We start from the raw sequence: 20,030 nt of genomic DNA, 5'->3' as shown, positions 1-20,030 counted from the left end.
TCCTGATTTTTTCATTTATTGTCTTGAAATCAAATATTTTTAAACCAATCAATCGCTATATTTATATCATGTGATGTTTAAAATGGCTGCTTCTGCTATATTGTGTAGGGTGAAACAAAACACTTGTCTGCCAATAGAGTTACGCCCCCTCCACTATAGTATGTCAAATGGCAGATACATTTAGGATAGAGGTAAAACTTTTTTATTACTGAAAGCTCTTAATATTTAAGTAATTGTTCAACATTTGCAAGGCAGCTAAAGGTTTATCTGTAGGGACCATATGACCAGCACCTCGAACTGTCACAAGATCCAAATTTTCAAACTGCTTGACAAATCCTGCAACTTGTTTGGTGTCATCAGCTGCCATGTAATACCATTCCATTCTGCCAGCTACGACATTGAGGTTTAATCTCTCTACAAACCATTCATCACCTAGGAAATTACATGCCATATCAACATCCCCATTGTACACCAGGACTCTTTTCTTGGCTGCCAGAACTTTCATGTATTCAGCAGACATGTCTTGATAGGTTGAAATGTAATGAGCGCTAACATCTTCGCTGCAGGTTGACCATTTCTGAACCACAGAGGGAATATGAAGGACTTGTCGAGTTTGCTCTGTATTCAAATAATCAGCAACATTGGTGGCATTGATGCATGGTGGATCTAATTGGAGTTTATTCAACTTAGCCAATATTTTGTTTGCTTCGAATTCTTTTTTGACGTGTTCTACTGATGAAAATAACCAACCAAAATTATGGGAAACTACTTTCTGTAACTGTTGATTGAAAGTTAAACCGCCAGAGGGAACTCCACCAGCACACTCCCCATATAGATTGTATTCGTTCAGACCACTATTATAGATAAGTTGGCTCACTTCAGTGACATAATTCCTGCATTCTGAACTGCTTCCTTTAGTAAACATACACTGCCCACTGTAGTTGCCATTACAACAAGACTTAATGAGTCCATGCCATGTTTTAGCTCCATAAAGACCATGATAGTAGCCGAAATAGATCAAAGAATTGTCATTGAGTTCATAGTTCGACAAACCATTTCCAATAACCATTCCTTGAAAATTAATATCTGTATCATCTACCACTAGAGCACTCAGAGTTGGTACGTACACTCCACCATAGCTTTCACCAGTTACATAAAAATCATGAGAGGAATATTCAGGATATTTCGAGAAGAAATCTTTGAGAGCGAGGTAGTTATCTTTCGCCACTTGATCATCATTTATAGTGTAGTTTCGGTCATCAGAATACGAGAAGCCCACGCCAGCAGGTGCTTCCAGATAGATCATATTAGCAAGTAGATTCCAACTAGCATTATTATAATATACTGTTTTACCATCATCCATGATTCTAAATGGCCCATGCTCTGTTAACAAACCCAACACAGAGCTACATCCAGGCCCACCATTCATCCATAAAATTAAAGGATCACTTTTGGGATTTCTCTGTGATTCCACAAACCAATAATGTAATTTCTTAGTCCCTGAAGCCTTCAGGTATCCCGAGTATTGCTTGAAATTAGGTTGAACTGCTAAACCAGGCAATTCTGTAATCATATCTCCTGGCACTGCTGCATTGGTAATTCCAAAGATTGCAAGACTTGCAAGAAAAGCTATTGCCATCATCTTGCAGCTCAACAAAGTCAATTAAAAAAAAACCCTGTTTAAACTGTATTAGTATTCACTCTAGCCCGTCTATCCCACTATCAGTATAAATGGGTGTTAAACATGTGACTGGTCATACGACCTATCACCTTTGAAATTGAATTTCACACAAGATGAGGCAAGATAATATTCATTATCATAGATATTGTCTTTCTGGCTTTCCTCTCATATATCTTTGTATTTACATGAACTTTAAAAATCTTAAATATGAGTATAAAAATCGATAAATGTGCATTTCCTGTTACATAACCTGCAGAATAACTGTAACATGTATGGCCCATTATTAAAATCGCTGATCTGTGAATTGTCTATTTAATATTGTATATATACCTAGCCTAGTTATAATTCTATATCGAAAATGTGACCATAGAGACCCCCTCCCCCCACTCATACACACTTTAAAATCTTTTACATAGGCCTACATAGTGAAAGAAGTGCCTGTCCTTCCCCACATCCGGCCCCGGAAAATTTTGTGGCCCCCTGCTGGATCCCTCCTAATGTTTCCAAGAAACGCCACTGATGACAAAACCTGACATAAGAAATATAATTATATAGGCCTTAGTCTATATATTATTTTGGAAGGAAAAAATATTCATGGCTAACATAGGCATGGAATTGCATATTAAGGTATATTAGGCTATAACATAGAGTTATTATATAATACCAATGGGTTATGACAATGTACCGCTATCTATAACAATAATGTAATCGAGTGCCTGGTTAATCAAGAGTGCCAAGGTCATTTCAGGAATTTTTTGGCATGCGAATCAATTTCTGCATTTGTGCAGTCTTTGTTGTGTCGATCGGGTAAATATCATAGCTGAAAAATGGCAGAGTATACTTTGGTTCTAATTCGTCACGGTGAGAGTGAATGGAATAAGAAAAATCAGTTTTGTGGTTGGTTTGACGCAGATTTATCTGAAACTGGTTTGACAGAAGCGAAATTAGCCGGACAGGTACCCGTCACATTGTTCTTTTTGCAGTGCCATTCCAGTTTTTCTCAGTATAGGCTATTGTTATCATTTAAGTTGTAACTCCTTTATTATTCTTTTTCAGCAGATTTTCTTCGCCCAAGCATGACTTTTGAACAGAAAATTAAATAAAAAAATCGTCTGCTATGATAATTTAGTTAGAGGTGAAGGGTCAAGGTCATGGTATCATGTTAAGGTCAAGGTTACATGTGACTCCATTGCCAAGTCTGAAAAATTACTTCAAGAAGATTTGCAAATATCGCTTGTTTTCTACAATTCCAATGGCTGCTGAATATACCCTTGTACTCGTTAGGCACGGTGAGAGCGAGTGGAACAAAAGCAACCAGTTTACTGGCTGGTACGACTGTGATTTAACCGAGAAAGGGGTGGCTGAAGCCAAATTTGCCGGAAAGGTACCATTTGACCTCCAATTTTTGTTGGTGTTTTTCCCAACTAAGCACTGGTATTTTTTTTGTTGCTTCATGATTCATTATTTATAGATCAAAAGTATGATAAATAGTTATAAAGACACAATGGTCATTTAGTAGACTTTTAGTCAGTTAACAGTTACTTAGATTTCATAATATTGCAATAGAACATATGATCTATTTTACAGGCTTTAAAAGAAAAGGGTTACACCTTTGATGTGGCTTTTACCAGTGTATTGAAAAGGGCCATTAAAACATTATACTTTGTCCAAGATGAGTTAGATCTTCACTGGCTTCCAGTCCACAGGCATTGGAGATTGAACGAGAGACATTATGGAGCTTTACAAGGGTTAAATAAAGCTGAAACAGCTGAAAAATATGGTAATGAACAAGTCCATGTAAGTTTTAGACAATAATGGGCTTGGTGCTTTTATAGTCTTCTATACTCTTACTATAATTAAAGTTTTTAAGAAATTACCTAAGCTTATATAGTGATTTATAACTTCCATAAGGTCACTGGGACAAAATTTAAAAGATAACTGAAATTATCATTAAAAATAAGCTTAAAATAAGGATTAAAAAAATGGTTGTAACTTTGTCTGTATGCAAATATACATGAGCTTATACCCTAATAGTAATACTATTTTCCTGTCAAATTCATGTTTGGTGAGTCTTGTGGTTATGTCATAGACATTTTACAGAATTCTAGGATTCTATACCTATATTGCCATTGATTCAGATTTTTGAAAATGAAATAGTCGGATGCATATAGTGCCTATAAGTGCCCTCATTCAGTATGTACTACATAGCCATTTGACTTCTCAATTTGTGCTTAATATATAGTGTAGTTTATTGTGTAATGTATTTATTACAGATATGGAGAAGATCCTATGATACTCCACCCCCAGCATTAACCCCTGATGATGAGAGATGGGCTGGTCGAGACAAGAGATATGCTGTAAGTATTTAAGTATATTTCTTTTGCAGTATATGTGAATTTGTTTACACTTTAGGCCCATATGAAGATGAAAACTTTGTTATTAATTTATGACAAATATCTTGTAGTAACACCTTTGACTGTAAAATAGCTATCAGAGAAACATTTAAATTGAATCAAATACTGTAACCTCCTCCTCTCGAGTAAAGAATGAATAATCCTTAATATTAAGCAAAAATAATAAGTGCAGCCATGTATTTTGATTGCCTGAAAAAGACCCTCAAAGTGGAAATTTGTTGATTATTTCAGGATTTAGACAGCAGCTGTGTACCTGCCTGTGAATGTTTAAAAGATACAGTGGCTAGAGTTTTACCATATTGGTATGATAATATAGTTCCTGCTATCAAGGTATGCTATTATGTGATAACTGAATAAGTTATCTTACACTAATACATCTCTAATATTAACATGTAAATACAATATTAGGTTTTGGTCCATTTGTCCTTAGACATTTTGACATATCAAAGAGTAAATTTAGGGGCCATTTTGACTATTTTATTTGGGGCCATTTGGACTAATATTGACTTGTAGCCATTTCAGTTAAGTGCCAAGTTGATTATAACCCCCATGCTCTTGAGTCTACAGTTTTTAGATAGAACAATGTATGACTTGAAATAATCCAAAAGAGAAATCTATGTTGAAATTTTCGCAATTTCAACAATTTTAGTGGGTTTTGTGCTTTTAGAGCGCAGAAGTAAGGTTTTGTGTGACCAACCAATTAGGTGCACTCTTATGTTATCTATCACTTACTTTTGATAAAGTGATGTTTGTAGTAAATCATTTATCATTGTGTATTTCAGTCTGGAAAGCGAGTTGTAATTTCTGCTCATGGTAATAGTTTAAGAGCCTTGGTGAAATACCTGGATAATATGACTGATGATGCTATATTAGCTCTTAATATACCTACAGGTAAGCAGGGTAGAATTATTATGTTTTTCATAGATCTGTTTCGGGCTGACCTATTCTTATTTGGTCATTTGGATATGATAATTAGATCTCTGTAATGATGGTCTGAATGATGTTAATGTTGAATGTAGGACTGTGTTTACTAATGAGTAGACGAAAATCCTTGTATTTCCATGTCCATTCATATGTCCAGTTGTTTCATTTTGATAAAGGATCCTTTATTTGTAATATTGTAATCTTTCAATTATTACTTAAATGATGGTTATCTCCCTTGCATTGTAGGTATCCCTTTGGTGTATAAACTAGACAAGGATCTGAAGCCATTAGAACATTTCTATGTAGCAGATGAAGAAAAAGTTAAAGCAGCTATGGATAAAGTAGCAAATCAAGGAAAAGCTAAATAAATCTGTGAACAAATATAGGGAGGGATAGTTTTACAAACTGCGAGCCTACACAATCTACTTTCAAACCAACATCAGGTTGGCAGAATAGTATAGCTATCTTTCAGTTATTTTTGTTACTATTATTTGTAATGTGTAACTCTTGTGTCTGTTTTTAATATTTTGTTTTCCAACACTAATATACCTGTCATAGATTTAGTGTTGAATAATGGTATTTTGAAGGTCGTCTGAATATCTGATGATTTTGGGTTTTGCAACATGGCATGCCACTTTGACTATGGCTAAAGCTTAAAAGTTTCTCTAACGGTCTTTTGTGAAGACTATATTCTTTTGTTACTACCGGTATTTGACCAATACAATCACTATTGTAATTAAAATTTAGAATTAAGACAATGTCAATGAAACTAATTGTGAATTAGAGTTCTCCAAATTAAAAACCAGAGCATTGGGATCATATTGTTACATGATATAATATGATTTCGATTGATATTAGAACAGTTGAATAATCATCTTTTTATGTCAGAGGGACAAAGCATCTATGGATCTTTTTGAGTCTTGTTTGGTTCAATCTCATCTTCCTGTTCTCTTAGACAGGTCATTTAGAATAGTACATGATGGAATAGTGTTATATAAAGATTAGTTATGTATCTATACAACATTTGATATGTATTTATAAACAAAAAAATACAAAAAAGAATAGAAGGAAAGTTCTTCAAAAACATAACAAAGCATTTGGTATCTAATAAATATACATAAATTATGTACATCAACTTTGAAAAAGAATACATTTAAATGTTAGTAGAATTTGAGATAGACATTAGTAAGCTTTGGAAAATCTTCAAGACAGGATTTATGTATGATTTAAGTTTGGTATTAACAACAATTTCAAGTTCACTTTTCACTAAATATTGCTCTAGTCTTAGATCTATGTACAAATACAATTAAACTGAAGTCACAAGGCAGTCATTTTACTGAAACTGATAAATATATAAATGCAAGTACTGAGATTATCAAAATATTACAAATATGTGAAGCATCTTCAGGATGAATGAAATTTTTGGCAGGCAATATGGACTAATTTTCATTTTCTATTAAGCAACAGTCTACTACATGTAGTTGTTGTCAGCATCTATATCCTTAAAGAGTATACTTGTATAATAGAATGGAATCTATAAATTATAGACCTGTTTAGGATTGTTGTTATTTCTAACTTATTTATTCAAGAATATATAGTTTTCTGTGCTACTCTTGTTTGCTTTTCTTAAATAAAATGAGCTGGTATCTCATAAAAATTGATGAATTTTTAGGGGTCATTTCTGGAGCTGGTATGATCGAGTCCAATGGTTCTCGCATAATCGTCAGAATGAAGCCATGACCAAAAGATGATAATGAACATATGGTTAAAAATTTGTACATTATTGAACAATTCCCCCCCATTAGTAAATCAAATCAAATATTAATTGACTTCCCTCGTGTACATGGAATAAATAAATAATAAGCAGATACAATTCACAGGTTAGTGTCACGTAAAGGCATAAAAAAGGGTCACATTTAGAAACGATTTGTGACAAATTTAGAAATTAATTGTGACGTATAGATGTAAATAACGTCACATTTAGAAATGTAAAAACTCCACATCCGTCACATTTAGAAAATAATGTGACATATATAAATGGTAATAACATCAAATTAAGAAACTAATTGTGACACAATATGTAAATAAAACACAGTAAGAATCTAATTGTGACACAATATGTAAATAAAACACAGTAAGAAACTAATTGTGACACAATATGTAAATAAAACACATTAAGAAACTAATTGTGACACAATATGTAAATAAAACACAGTAAGAATCTAATTGTGACACAATATGTAAATAAAACACATTAAGAAACTAATTGTGACACAATATGTAAATAAAACAAAGTAAGAATCTAATTGTGACACATGTCAATAAAACACAGTAAGAATCTAATTGTGACACAATATGTAAATAAAACACAGTAAGAATCTAATTGTGACACAATATGTAAATAAAACACAGTAAGAATCTAATTGTGACACAATATGTAAATAAAACACAGTAGAATCCAATTGTGACACATGTAAATAAAACAAATTTAGAAATTAATTGTGACGTATAGATGCAAATAACGTCACATTCAGAAATGTAAAAACTCCACATCCGTCACATTTAGAAAATAATGTGACATATATAAATGGTAATAACATCACATTAAGAAACTAATTGTGACACATGTAAATAAAACACAGTAAGAATCTAATTGTGACACAATATGTAAATAAAACACAGTAAGAATCTAATTGTGACACAATATGTAAATAAAACACAGTAAGAATCTAATTGTGACACACGTAAATAAAACACAGTAAGAATATAATTGTGACACAGTTTGTAAATAAAACACAGTAAGAATCTAATTGTGACACATGTAAATAAAACACAGTAAGAATCTAATTGTGACACATGTAAATAATGGCATAAAAACTAATTTTGACATATAAATGTAAATAACAGCACATTTAGTAACAAAATGTGAATTATAAATTGAAAAAAAAAAACAACACACTGAGAAACTAATTGCGACCTATATGAATCTAAATAATTGCACATCTAGAAAAGCTGAAAGAATCATATAATTATCTCATTATCTAGAGACAGAGGGGTGTACACAATCCTGGGCTGAATCTTGTCCCTCTAATTGGTCCCATTTATGAATTAAATGGCACTGTATTCACGGACTGAACCTCAAGCACGTTATATAAAATGCGGACAAAATATATGATGTGGTGTGGAAAGAGTGCAGAACGCTATCCTCGCCAAATATAAATGGGAAATATCACTTATGTTTAGTACGCAACAGTGTCTCGGAGCTTGATAACCTCATGAAGCCATGTACGTGCTGAAATATATCACCAAGAAAAATATACAAGCATAAAGAACTATGGATATTACTGTTCCCAAGATGAAACATATTGTACCTCGTCGACCATATTTTTGTGCCATGATGTCATTTCCCCGTCGATATTCTTTATCCGACATTTCCATGAACTTTACGGCTGGCATACAACAGAAAAACACGAAGTAAAAACAACAAGCACACCAGAATATACTGTGGATTTTGTGGTTTATTCTGTTGTATGGATTTGGAAGTATGCTGGCAGAAGACGCCGAAGACACTGTTGCTTCTAGTGGAGACTTCTTATTCATATTGATTCCGGATGTTGAAGGATGTCCCCCACTTTCCATGAAGACATCATCTGAATGGCAGGAATCACGCGAAGTCATTCTACTCAACTTTCTCTGGGTTTGCGAGGGATAGTAAGATTCCGAGAAGGACAGTTTTCCAAAGTCCACAGCGCCATCCATGATTTCTGAGATGCTCGACAGTCTACGTGCTTGATGATGAGTTGGTATATCACTGCTATTGCTAGAAGTTCTATAACGATTGTTGTAGGAAGGATGCCTTTCCACTCCAGGATGTTCTGTTTCATTTGACATCATTGTTAATCTGAAAAAGAAGCATAATATAACAAATCTATTCTAAGTTTACACAAGAGTTACAAAATTTTAAGCAAGGATCTTAGAAGTTTATCCAGGACTATTACAAGTTTATCCAAGACTATTACAGGTTTATCCAAGAGACTTACAAGTTTATCCAAGAGTCTTACACCGCACCGGACACTGTACCTCGTCTATTACCACCTTGACAAGTGTGTCCAAGAGTTTTACAAGTTTATTCAAGAGTCTTATAGGTTTATCCTGGAGCCTCATAATTTTTTCCGGCAGTCTGAAATATTTACGCTAAATTAATCATAAATGTTTCAAAGTTATTTCAGAGTTCAATCAGGGTTAGGCCTTTTGACCATCCTTTTCAGAGCGATAATTGCAATAATCATTATATTTATGAAGGCAAGGTAACAACATGGATTCCCTATAATGAATCAGACACTCCAATTTTGTGTTTCTATTGAATGAAGTAAGGTTAAGTAACCCACAAGGATCGTATCTTGATAACTCTTTAAAATGATCAATATCTCTTGATATCTGTTGGTACCAACTATTTGTATCATGTTTAATAAATTGAGAGACAAATATAATATATATGATGACAATATAAATGTTATGTTGTAATCATAAATAATAACTAATATTTAGACGAGTTTATTCCTATAATTTTATAGCTGGATTTATAATATTCCATTGGTTAAAAAAGATGATTTACTCTACTCATCTCTGCAAATCCAGTTTGAAATAACTTTCTATGTAAGAAAAAATACTTAGAATCACTATATATCTCCCCACCCAAAAAAACAAAAACCACAATTACCACGTATTATCCGATACTTTCCTCAGTTCATACACTCCTTTATTACCAAAACCCTCCTATTTTTCAGGTATTCTCAAACGGTATCCTTGGGTATCAATCGATATTTTATCACTCTTCCCAGCCCTTAATATAATTGGATAAAAGACATTTTGAAAGAATTTTACCTTAAATTTCGGTGTCGCTGACTATAATATAATACAGGTAAATGTAATACTGTTATATACACAATAAATCCCGACTTAACTTAAACATGTTCTTTGGTATATAAGAAGAAAATAACTAAATAAAGAAAGTTAAAGCGTGTAACCCACACTAGTCTATTACGTCACTTTAGGGACAATCCTAGTTAGGGTGTTGATATTGCCCTGTGTATATTGATATATCCAGGCTGATCGTGTATAAAGAAACAATATAAGGGCAGAGGTTATTATTCTCAAGTTATTTTATACCACACCTTAATTTGCCTTTCTGATGGCCGATATATCGTGTGAAATATCTTATAGAAATGCATTTCATTATTATAACCAGTTATACGAGTACAAGACCCTTAGACTACTAAAAAATAACTTTAAATACACTGCACTTTTAATTTGAAAAATATACATTAGGTCCCCTACCTGCCTCTGCCTTAAAAAAATTAAAATCTATCTTTTTGAGAGAAAAAATAAGAAAAGAAACATTCATTTTTACAAAAGGATAACGACAACGGTCACGACGACCCAAACCTGAATTGTTCTTTCCCGGATTATCCGCACCCATTACAGCTGGGGTTGCTGGAATGAGGAAGATGACTTTTTTAGGGTCAAGAAGGTTCCAATGCTCTAACCCACTGTCCTCCTTTTTTTTTCTTTCTTTCTTTCTTTCTTTCTTTCTTTCTTTCTTTCTTTTCTTTCTATGAAAAACTTTACAGAATAAAGAACCATTTGGAATTATTTAACTCGCTGATTCGTGGATAATGAAGCTAATTTGCTTATATAATTTGATACGTTATGATCAACCTTTGATAATGCAGTAAAGTCGTGTAAAACATGTATCACAAGAGAGGTCTCAAATTATCACGAAGAGTTCTATGTGACGTTAATATTGACGTTGGTTTTATTTTCTTAATACCTATATAACGTCAAATCTCCTCAAGATGTATATATATATAGAATGAATAGCTCTGGGTATATTACACGACCCTGTGGGAACCCTGTAGGCCTACTAGTGAAGGACACTATATATAACATCTTTTCAGAAAAAATAGCTTCACATGTTGGAACAATCAATATGATGTATTTAAATCGACCATGATGTCCAAATCATTGTTTATTGATCGAGGTGCTCCTAGTGAACGAGTGTCTAGAGGATAGAGTGGATAGAGGGTGATTACCTTTAAAAGGACAGTTTGGAGGGGCGGAGGGGGGGTGTGGGGAGATTTGAGCGATAAACGTTGAACATAATAATGTAAATACTCTTCAGAAGTACTGGCAATGTAAGATTATCACATAATTCCTTTAAAATGCTTCAAACTAGGAATTGTACTCACAATTTGTATGTATGTCTTTTCTATGCATCACAGACTATCTTAAAATGACGAATCGTCATTGTAGGCTGATTTATCTAAATCTTGAATGGGTAAGGTCTCTTGACAAATAAATGATAACTGTCAAAGTGAGTCGAGTTGGTCAAAGTTGCAAATTAATAAATCCATTAGCCATGTTAACTTATGAAATAATGTTGCTACTAGCATGAAAAGAGCGACGAAGCGTTAATCACCATGTATACGATTAGTATGTTGGATCCAATCAGTAATTGTTTCTAAATATTTAGGCTTACATTCGGTTGCGATGGTTGAATAACGGTTTCAATGTAACTATCATTAATTGTATAAATTTCTTAATGTTTGTTCGCAGGAAGTCTTACTACGAAACATGTTCATAGTGGGACACATCTGGTTTGGTGATATCGTTTTACAAACTTACACTAGCAGTTTCATTTTAAACTTGATAGTAATACAGATTCTTGATTTACTTACAGTTACTTGTATAATAATGAATAGCAATGGCGACATGAAAAATCGAAAAATAATTAGTATGAGTTATTGCCCTTGCTATTGAAAACGTGATCAATTTTAGCTCGTAAACACTCTAGAAGGGACAACACTTGACAGATTTTAACGAAACTTGGCATGGGTGTTTGGTATCGCCCAAGATTGAACCCTTTTGAAAATCAGAAAAATCGAAAAATAATTAGTATGAGTTATTTCCCTTGCTATTGAAAACGCGGTCAATTTTAGCTCGTAATCACTCTAGAAGGCACAATTCTTGAAGGATTTTGATGAAACTTGGTGTTAGTGATTTTTATCAACCGAGGATGAACCCTATCAAAAATCAGAAGAATCGAAAAATATTTAGTATGGGTTATTCCCAATGTTCTTGAGAACGGATTCAATTTTTTACCTCGTAAACACTCTAGAAGGCACGAGTCTTGACGAATTTTGACAAAACTTGGTGTAAGTGTTTGTTATCACCCAAGGATGAACCCTATTGAAAAATCGAAAAATATTTAGTATGAGTTATTGCCCTTGTTCTTGGAAACGTGGTCAGTTTTTTAGCTTGTAAACACTCTAGAATCTTGACGTGATAATTGTTTATCACCCATGGATGAATCCTATCGATAATCACAAAAATCAAAAAAAAATATTAGTAGTTATTGACCTCGTTCTTGAAAACACTTTCAAATTTAAGCTTTTAAACAAGGTACGATTCTTGCCGAAATTTTTACAAAACTTGGTTTTATTATTCAGTATCGCCAGAAAAAGTTCAAAAGAAGTGTATGTCTGATGGTTGAATATTTCACACTGGTGATCGTTACTGTACTGCCAAATATTTTTAGTCAAAATCAAAGCTGCCAGGGGGCATATATTACCTTGTCTGGCAAGATATCTTTTAGAGAGTAGAGACCATGTATAAGTGTAAAAAATGTCGTTCTAAAGGTAGAGATTATGTATGAGTTTTTTTTTCATTATCCATGCCTTTAGGACACATTGTAGACTAATTAAATATAACATAATTTAACATGAATACACGATTGTCAGGGTCACCACATTATTTGACTTATGAAACTTCGTCTTGACGTCAATGCGCTATATTTTTGGTAAACAAAGTTTTTACAAAACTATGTGGGGGGAAAAACGGGTTTTACCCATCTATCTATTTAGGGGTATTTTCCTCCAAGTAAGTTACTAAAAATACATATTATATAGATAGTTATCACATGTTTTCCTTATACTACAAACAGAATATTAGTTGTCAAGACTGTATCCTGTTTCAGTTTACTTCCTATAAGAGTCAATGGGTCAAATTCGAGTACTTAGATCTCACTTTGTTCTGACATGGAATTTGAAGTAGCACGAGAAGCGTTTTCGGACCTGAGCACCGTTCCTGCTTGTACCAAAAACCCAAATCATGAAAAGTTTATTAAGTTTGATGAGTTTAAAGTAGAAGATTTACCAGAAGATATGAGAAGAGAAGAGATTTATCAATATATAAAGAATATTGGACTTAGAGTCGTCAGGTTAACTGTTAAAAAGGATGACGAATCTACTGTCTGGGGTACAGGCGTTGTATATAAAGCTGGAATTTATTATGGTATTCTGACGAACGACCATGTCGTAGCCTCTCAAACCGATGTCGAAAATTGTACCATAGATTTCTTTTACCATACAGAAGGGCAGCCATTGATACAAAGTAAAGGACAGGCCTTACAAATAGGATCAGCGATTCAGGATAAAAGCATCTTCACTTTTTCACCTATTCCAGAATCTTTAGAAAGAATGAAGCTGAAGGACAACTCCGACAGTTTAGCTCAGGTAACGCTCATATTTGACGATGGATCTAAAAGTACAGTTGTTGGATGTATTGCTCGGGAAATGTCTAAATGGTTTGTACTTGTTCCAAGAGATAATCAAGAACAAATTGTCGCTGTGGAGGTCGTATTTTTTGAAGCTAAGACTGGAAGAAGCTACCTTTACGAAGCTGGTTCCGAATTAATCGATGTATCAGACCCAAAAGCAGTCCAGATTGAAGTTCCAGACGACAATGTGCCACAATTTGTGAAAGATTTCACATTTGACAAATTCAAAGCTCCTTGGCCAAAGGGAAATGGTAACTTCACCCCATTAGTGATAGCCCATCCGCATGGTGGACCAAAAACTATAACAATGGGCAAGCTTCTTGATTTTGAAGATCGTGGCCGCATTGCATTGATTCATCATACAGCTGAGACGTGCCCTGGATCGAGTGGAGGGCTGTTGATAACTCTTGGTGGAGATACATCATCGTATTGTGAATTCTGTAACACAGTAGGGGTACATTGTGAAGGGCAAAAAGTAGAGGAATATAAAGGAATGAAACTTGATAATGGCAACTTGAATGTGTCGTTGTTCAATAACTCTTAAACTGTATCGTTTAAAAATATTTCTATATTTCTCAATTGATGTATTGCGCACTATTTTGCTATTTTGACAGTGAAAATATTTTTTTTATTGCAGTTATATAGTTAAACTAGAAATATTAGAACAGAATCAAAAAATGGTTGTCTGAAGATCGCATAGCGTGAAACTCTGGGTAACAATAACATGTTATTTTTAGGTTCTGTTTTAATATTTCAATATCGCTCTACGATTGAAGTATTGATCACTGTTTTACAGTGAAAATATTTCGATTTTGTAGTCATTTAACTATGTAATTTTCCAACTTCAAGCTTAAGTTATAATTGATAATCACTCGAAATCTCTCCACAGTATTCTATCTGAGTGTTTTGTCCTATATATATGAATCGTTTCATGTTAAAAAAGAGCAAACATTTCACTTTATGTTTCAAAAACATTAAGTAATAGGGTTAACTTAGTCTGAAAACCTATACTCATTACATTCAGAGTTTCTGAATAATACTCTCTAAAAATACTTAGTTTTGAATAGGGCGTAAAACTCCACTGTATTTTATTTCAATAGGATCTGGAAGTAGTTGTTGATATGTACATTTTTTGTGTAAAATCTTATTTCTTTTACCATTGATATAATAATATTTTTATGAGATTATTAAAACATTTATACATTTACTTTTTATGCATCCACATCTTTATATGTGGGCGAATATCGTCGACGGGCATCATACGCGTCCTTCCGTCAATGAATTTAGTCAATGGTGTTAGGATAAAAAGTGTCAAGATTAGGTTGTTAACTCAATGGAGGTTGGAGTTTTAAACCGATTTGGATGAAACTTATTAGTGTGGATTGATGAGATCTCGAACAATGTTGCAGTTGGCGATTTGATAATAGGACAATTTCCATATATGCTTTCTTGTTCATTAAAAAGCATCACTATTTCTCCTCTTCTGGCGTTGGTGTAAATTATCTTGCCTGACAAGCTATCATACTCGTGTGGAATGAATTAGGCTTCATCAGTCAACGTTGACTTTAACTGTGCATGATCTTAAGGAGGAAGGTTTTTACGAAAAGATACTAGTGCATATGATCGTTTTATAGAAATATTTGCTTTTATATTATCAAAATCGAAAGAGATGGGTAGTAACAGTTATCTGATCATCTTTAGAATGTCAAGGTCGTAATAGCTTGACATTGTGAAGCTGATATTTAATCGGGATATGAATATTTGTTTAATGCACCTGTTATCTTTCGTGTAATATAATCTGAATCAAATATGGAGCTGTTGTCAGCTGTAAGGAAGGGAATTAAGGGAAATGATTAAGTTAATATCCTCCATCGTTTGCAACTGTTTGAACTCCTCGCATTATATACTCTTCAATCTAGGCATTTGCCTTTATCAGCGGAACAGGCGGAGGAGAGGGGTGTTTTGGGTGTACGTGTACACTGTACATTGCACATGTAATACAAGATTGTTTATGTTTACATAAATAATAAATAACAATGTAAATTGTTGAAACTTTGTGTGCAATAAAACTAAGGGGTAGTATACCATAAGATTGTATTTTTAATGTGACTTTTACCATTATGTGTCGCTTAAGGATTACTTCTTACATCTTGGTTTAATGTCGCTATATATGTCTTATTACTTCTTACATAACCAAACACCAATGCTCAATGCTCGAGAATTTCACTACTGCACATAACGTTGAAAAAAGAAGTAAACAAATAGGTCACATTGAGTTCTATTTAGATAAATGTATTCGACAAAAATGGTGATCGTATATGAATGATTTGAGAAATGAATAAAGATGATGCTTTGAAATCAATTGGTCCTTCTGAGTGGCACATCTAGTTGGTTCATATACAATGAAACATAGGAAACGGATGCTGGTGTACAGTTTTCATCTTTCAAGAGATATGGCTCCAGGCATGCAGCTAATCGCCCGTAAGGATACCTAGAAATACATTAAACATGATATAATAGCATATTTTTTTTTTTGAGTAGCGGAGGGAGGGAGAAAACTTAAACACAACATATAGCTAGTAGTTGGCCTATTCTATACGTAAGAAATTGGGTATGTATATCATTGTTTTATCCATTTATAAACAAATCTGTCAAAAGGAAGGAGGAGAGGAGGGGAGGGGGGGGGGGGGGTGCAAAAAAAAAAACCTATACATGTAGATACTGTAGATTTTCTGCTGGAAGTTGGTTTGTATCGCACGTACGAAATTGGATATGTCTATCATCGTTTAAGGCATTTTTGTGAGCAGTATCTTGTTGTATCTTCTTGGCTGATAGACCATTCCATGTTGAGGTCTGCTTGCAGCTCCTCCATTCGTGCTGCCAATTGATGCGCTTAACTTGCGAAATTTTTTTTTTGAAGCAAAAAAATTAAGTTCAACTTACGGACAGAAATTTTTGCATCCTGCTCTGGTTCTGGTTTTACACGTGCTGGTATTGTTGTTGAATGATTCTGATTTAAAACAAGGCAAACTTTCACTGAATCCTATAAAATATTGTATCAATATTTTCAAAATTTATCTGGAACTAAATGAGATTTTAACGTCAATTGTTGGACCAGGGATTTCATTGCATTATAATTGTGATATTGTAATATGTGAGCTGTTCTGGTCAGTGACGTTTCTACGGAGGGGGCAGCCCCCCTCCCCTCACACACTCACACTTTTCAAATTTTCCATCATTTTACATGGTGAAAGAATTGCCTGTGGTCCCCCTTTTCTTGGCTCTGGTTCCACAAATCATACAACCTATTAACGGGCGCTGATCTGGGGCTTGAAGCTAAAAACAGTAACTGCAGTTGGTTGGCGTCATAGAATGTGGCTTTTTTTGTTTAATAAGTAACTGTAAGTATGCTCACCCTCTGTCGTGTCACACATCCAGTCAATCATGGCAATGGCTCGATCCATTGATGGTACAGGAATAGAACATTCCACTTCACTGTAACATTTCTTTAAGTTCTCCAAATCATTTCTAAAATATAGGTTATGTTTTTAAGGTCAATAATATAACACTATTAGATCATGTTTATAACGCCGGGTCTCCATGCTATTCTTAATGACATTTTCTGCAAGGTTATTAGTATCTTTAATCATATTGAACAATTTCATTGAGAAGCCAATATAATATATCAAACTCGTCCACTAACGCTATTTTCCTTGCCTACATGCTCGACAAATATCACATAACTACAAGTACTAGCTCAATCCTATTAACAATAAGGCAAAGGGGCGTTTGGGTGCGTTTTAAATACATAATTGAAAATACATCTCTAACGTTTGGTTGTCGTTTCATAAAAGAAAATTGTCTCCAAAAGGCCTTGAAATAAAGTCAGTCTGAAACTGTTAATAAGATGTGAATTTTTATAGAGGTAACTGAACCATCTATAAGCAGGCCCGTAGCCAGAGGGGAAAAATTTGGGCACCTCTGAAAAATGTAGATGCTTTAAATGACTTGTGTAGTCGCTGTAGTTGAGCCCCCCCCCCCACAGAAAAACTGAACTCAATTTCATATCAAAGAAAACCCTATGGATATAGTTTGCTTACCTGGAATTGAATGTGTCCAACAAAAACAAAACAAAAAGATGAAATAAAAGAGAGATTTCTCCATTGCCATGATACAGAACTAAGAACAGCTACGATTGTGAATAGAAATAATAACTAATATTTAGAATTATAAGTTTCTCTTTATATCGACGTTTTTTATCATTTTAAAAATCTTTAAAAATATGTGTAGGTATTAAACTAATACTTAAACTATTATCTTAATAACTTGTACTTCCTCAAAAGGGATTAATAAAATAAGATGGTATGTGGAATTATGCAAATACGTTTGAATATTTAAATTAATTATTTATCAATTAACCAATTCATAATTAGCTAAATAAGAAGACAATTACCAGCAAAATTCCAATGAGTGACCCATCAGGAAAGGTCAAAGTCTCTTTTGTTTATCTAGACTGTACATAGCCTAACTGAACATTTATGATTGGTTAAAACTCTTGCAATATAAGAAAATAATGATATGATTGAGAATACAGTGTAATTCATTAGAAACACCAATTAATCAAAGAGTTTGGTTTATTTGACACTAAAAAATAAAGAAACCCTTTCTCAATAAGTTTTTCCAAATTTACACATTTCTTTTATATTTAGACCATGACAAAAGTAAATGTAATAGGGATAAAGTTGTCTTAATATTTTGCTTTCCTGGTGGAACGAGCTAAATTTCAGCTGCAAAAATCACCTTTCAAAAAGAAAATTCAACTTATTTAGGGTGGTTTAGGGTGTTGAAACTATACTGCAAAGGATAGGCCATTCTGGTATGTCAGTGTAATCCAGTTGTATCTATTATTTCATATCATCGGAATTAATATAAAGTATACGTGTTGTTTGAGCTTTTTCTTTGTAAAAAGGATTATATGTCGTGGACTAAAAATAATCACATTTAATTCCTGTCAACAAAAAGGATAAGATTTAATACTCGTTTTTATTGCACTCTAGTAGGGTATAATTTATTAAAGTGATACTACGTCTTAGAATGAACATAAAATTTAATTCTCAAGAATGGTCAATATGGGTATATATTCATCGGTGAACTTACCTGGTGTCATAAAGTTACAACATAATCACTCTAAAATCTAGAAAATTTTAAAATTAATAAAACTAAGTAATTATTGAAAAACGCTCAATTATAATATTAAGCGTTTTTCAATAGTTAATTGCATTTTTATTAAGTTTTTTGGATTTATCGGATTATGTAAGGATCCTGTTATGTTCAGCTATCAAAAGGCCGTATTGCTATGGGTTTAGCTATCAAAAGGTCGTATTGCTATGGGTTCAGTTATAAAAAGGTCGTATTGGTATAGGTTCAGCAATCAAAAGGTGGTATTGCTATGGGTTCAGCTATCAAAAGGTCGTATTGCTATGAGTTCACCTACCAGAGATCATATTGCTTTCGGTTCAGCCATCAAAAGATCCCAATGGGTTCACCTACCCAAAAGTCCTGTTGCTACGGGATGCGTGGGCTCAAGGATCGATTGCTGAGGGATAAGCTTTCACCCGGAAATATTGCTTCAGGTTCAACTATAAAAAGGACTTATTTCTATGGGTTCAGTTGCCACAAGGATTTATTGCTATTGGTTAAGATGCTACAGGGACCTATTTCTATGGGTTTAGTAGCAACAAGGATTTATTGATATGAATTTTTCTATTGGGTCAGCAGCCGCCACAATGACTTGTTGCTATGGGATCAGCTGCTACAAGGACGTATTTCTATGGGTTCATTTCAAAACAAGGATCTAGTACTATGGAATCAACTGTCATAAAGAACTATTACTATGAATTCAGCTGACACATGAGACAGGGTAGGGTTATTTCTACACAAAATCTGTATAATTTAATAAAAATCAGCTATGTTCAATTCATTACAAAAAATAAGTGATATACAAAGAATAAGAACTGTCTAAGAGAGATGATATCAATACATTAAAAATCATATAATATCAACAAATTATAACAAAATGTATAAGAAACAAATCCATATTAAAAAACATTAATAAATTAAAATTAACATATAAAATTAAATAAATTATATAGAATAAAATTACAATAATTGCACTGAAAATAATCAATAAGCAATTCCCTTTCTGCTTCAAACAGGGCAGTAAAAGTCATGCTTGATAATAATATTATGCTTTTACAGTTAGTCTGATTACCTGATTACATATTTGAAGAAAACTCTTTAGGATGAACTAGTATTGTCATGGTATAAAATTTTTAAAACTAAGTCTTGACATAAACCTTGAGTCAAGTCAGTCAGAAATAGATACAATTTGTCA

The 20,030-nt window shown here is 33.5% G+C and overlaps 4 protein-coding genes across 4 annotated transcripts; 2 read left to right on the top strand and 2 right to left on the bottom strand.

Moving 5' to 3' along the window:
• Positions 1-205: 205 nt before the first annotated feature.
• Positions 206-1,573, bottom strand: LOTGIDRAFT_159616 (hypothetical protein; the record flags this gene model as incomplete). Its single annotated transcript, XM_009054116.1, has 1 exon — positions 206-1,573. One exon carries the CDS (start codon positions 1,571-1,573, stop codon positions 206-208), a length of 1,368 nt encoding a protein of 455 aa, XP_009052364.1.
• A 1,289-nt stretch (positions 1,574-2,862) lies between these two features.
• On the top strand, positions 2,863-6,853 carry LOTGIDRAFT_187919 (hypothetical protein). The gene is made up of 6 exons (XM_009054115.1): positions 2,863-3,065; positions 3,269-3,478; positions 3,955-4,038; positions 4,327-4,425; positions 4,878-4,986; positions 5,266-6,853. The coding sequence occupies exons 1-6, from the start codon at positions 2,934-2,936 to the stop codon at positions 5,385-5,387; spliced, it is 756 nt and encodes a 251-aa protein (XP_009052363.1). The 5' UTR covers positions 2,863-2,933; the 3' UTR covers positions 5,388-6,853.
• Positions 6,854-7,684: 831 nt separating this feature from the next.
• LOTGIDRAFT_231687 (hypothetical protein) lies at positions 7,685-10,662 on the bottom strand (the record flags this gene model as incomplete). The annotated part of the gene is made up of 5 exons (XM_009054114.1): positions 7,685-8,311; positions 8,391-8,920; positions 9,904-9,952; positions 10,357-10,512; positions 10,566-10,662. The coding sequence occupies 5 exons, from the start codon at positions 10,660-10,662 to the stop codon at positions 8,259-8,261; spliced, it is 885 nt and encodes a 294-aa protein (XP_009052362.1). The 3' UTR covers positions 7,685-8,258.
• Positions 10,663-13,024: 2,362 nt separating this feature from the next.
• On the top strand, positions 13,025-14,841 carry LOTGIDRAFT_231686 (hypothetical protein). The gene has a single exon (XM_009054113.1). The coding sequence runs from the start codon at positions 13,116-13,118 to the stop codon at positions 14,178-14,180; it is 1,065 nt and encodes a 354-aa protein (XP_009052361.1). The 5' UTR covers positions 13,025-13,115; the 3' UTR covers positions 14,181-14,841.
• The last annotated feature ends 5,189 nt before the right edge of the window (positions 14,842-20,030 follow it).

The sequence above is a fragment of the Lottia gigantea genome (genome assembly GCF_000327385.1).
Source record: "Lottia gigantea unplaced genomic scaffold LOTGIsca_21, whole genome shotgun sequence".
Classification (NCBI taxonomy): domain Eukaryota; kingdom Metazoa; phylum Mollusca; class Gastropoda; family Lottiidae; genus Lottia; species Lottia gigantea.
Note: the sequence above shows the minus strand (reverse complement) of the source record. Positions and strands in the feature narration are given on the sequence as shown.

Excerpts from the sequence above, each read along its gene's own strand:
- LOTGIDRAFT_187919 (XM_009054115.1), top strand. The coding sequence starts at position 2,934 with ATGGCTGCTGAATATACCCTTGTACTCGTTAGGCACGGTGAGAGCGAG. Across the intron at positions 3,066-3,268 it reads AAGCCAAATTTGCCGGAAAG|GCTTTAAAAGAAAAGGGTTA; the intron begins GTACCATTTGAC and ends TCTATTTTACAG. Across the intron at positions 4,039-4,326 it reads GTCGAGACAAGAGATATGCT|GATTTAGACAGCAGCTGTGT; the intron begins GTAAGTATTTAA and ends TGATTATTTCAG.
- LOTGIDRAFT_231686 (XM_009054113.1), top strand. The coding sequence starts at position 13,116 with ATGGAATTTGAAGTAGCACGAGAAGCGTTTTCGGACCTGAGCACCGTT.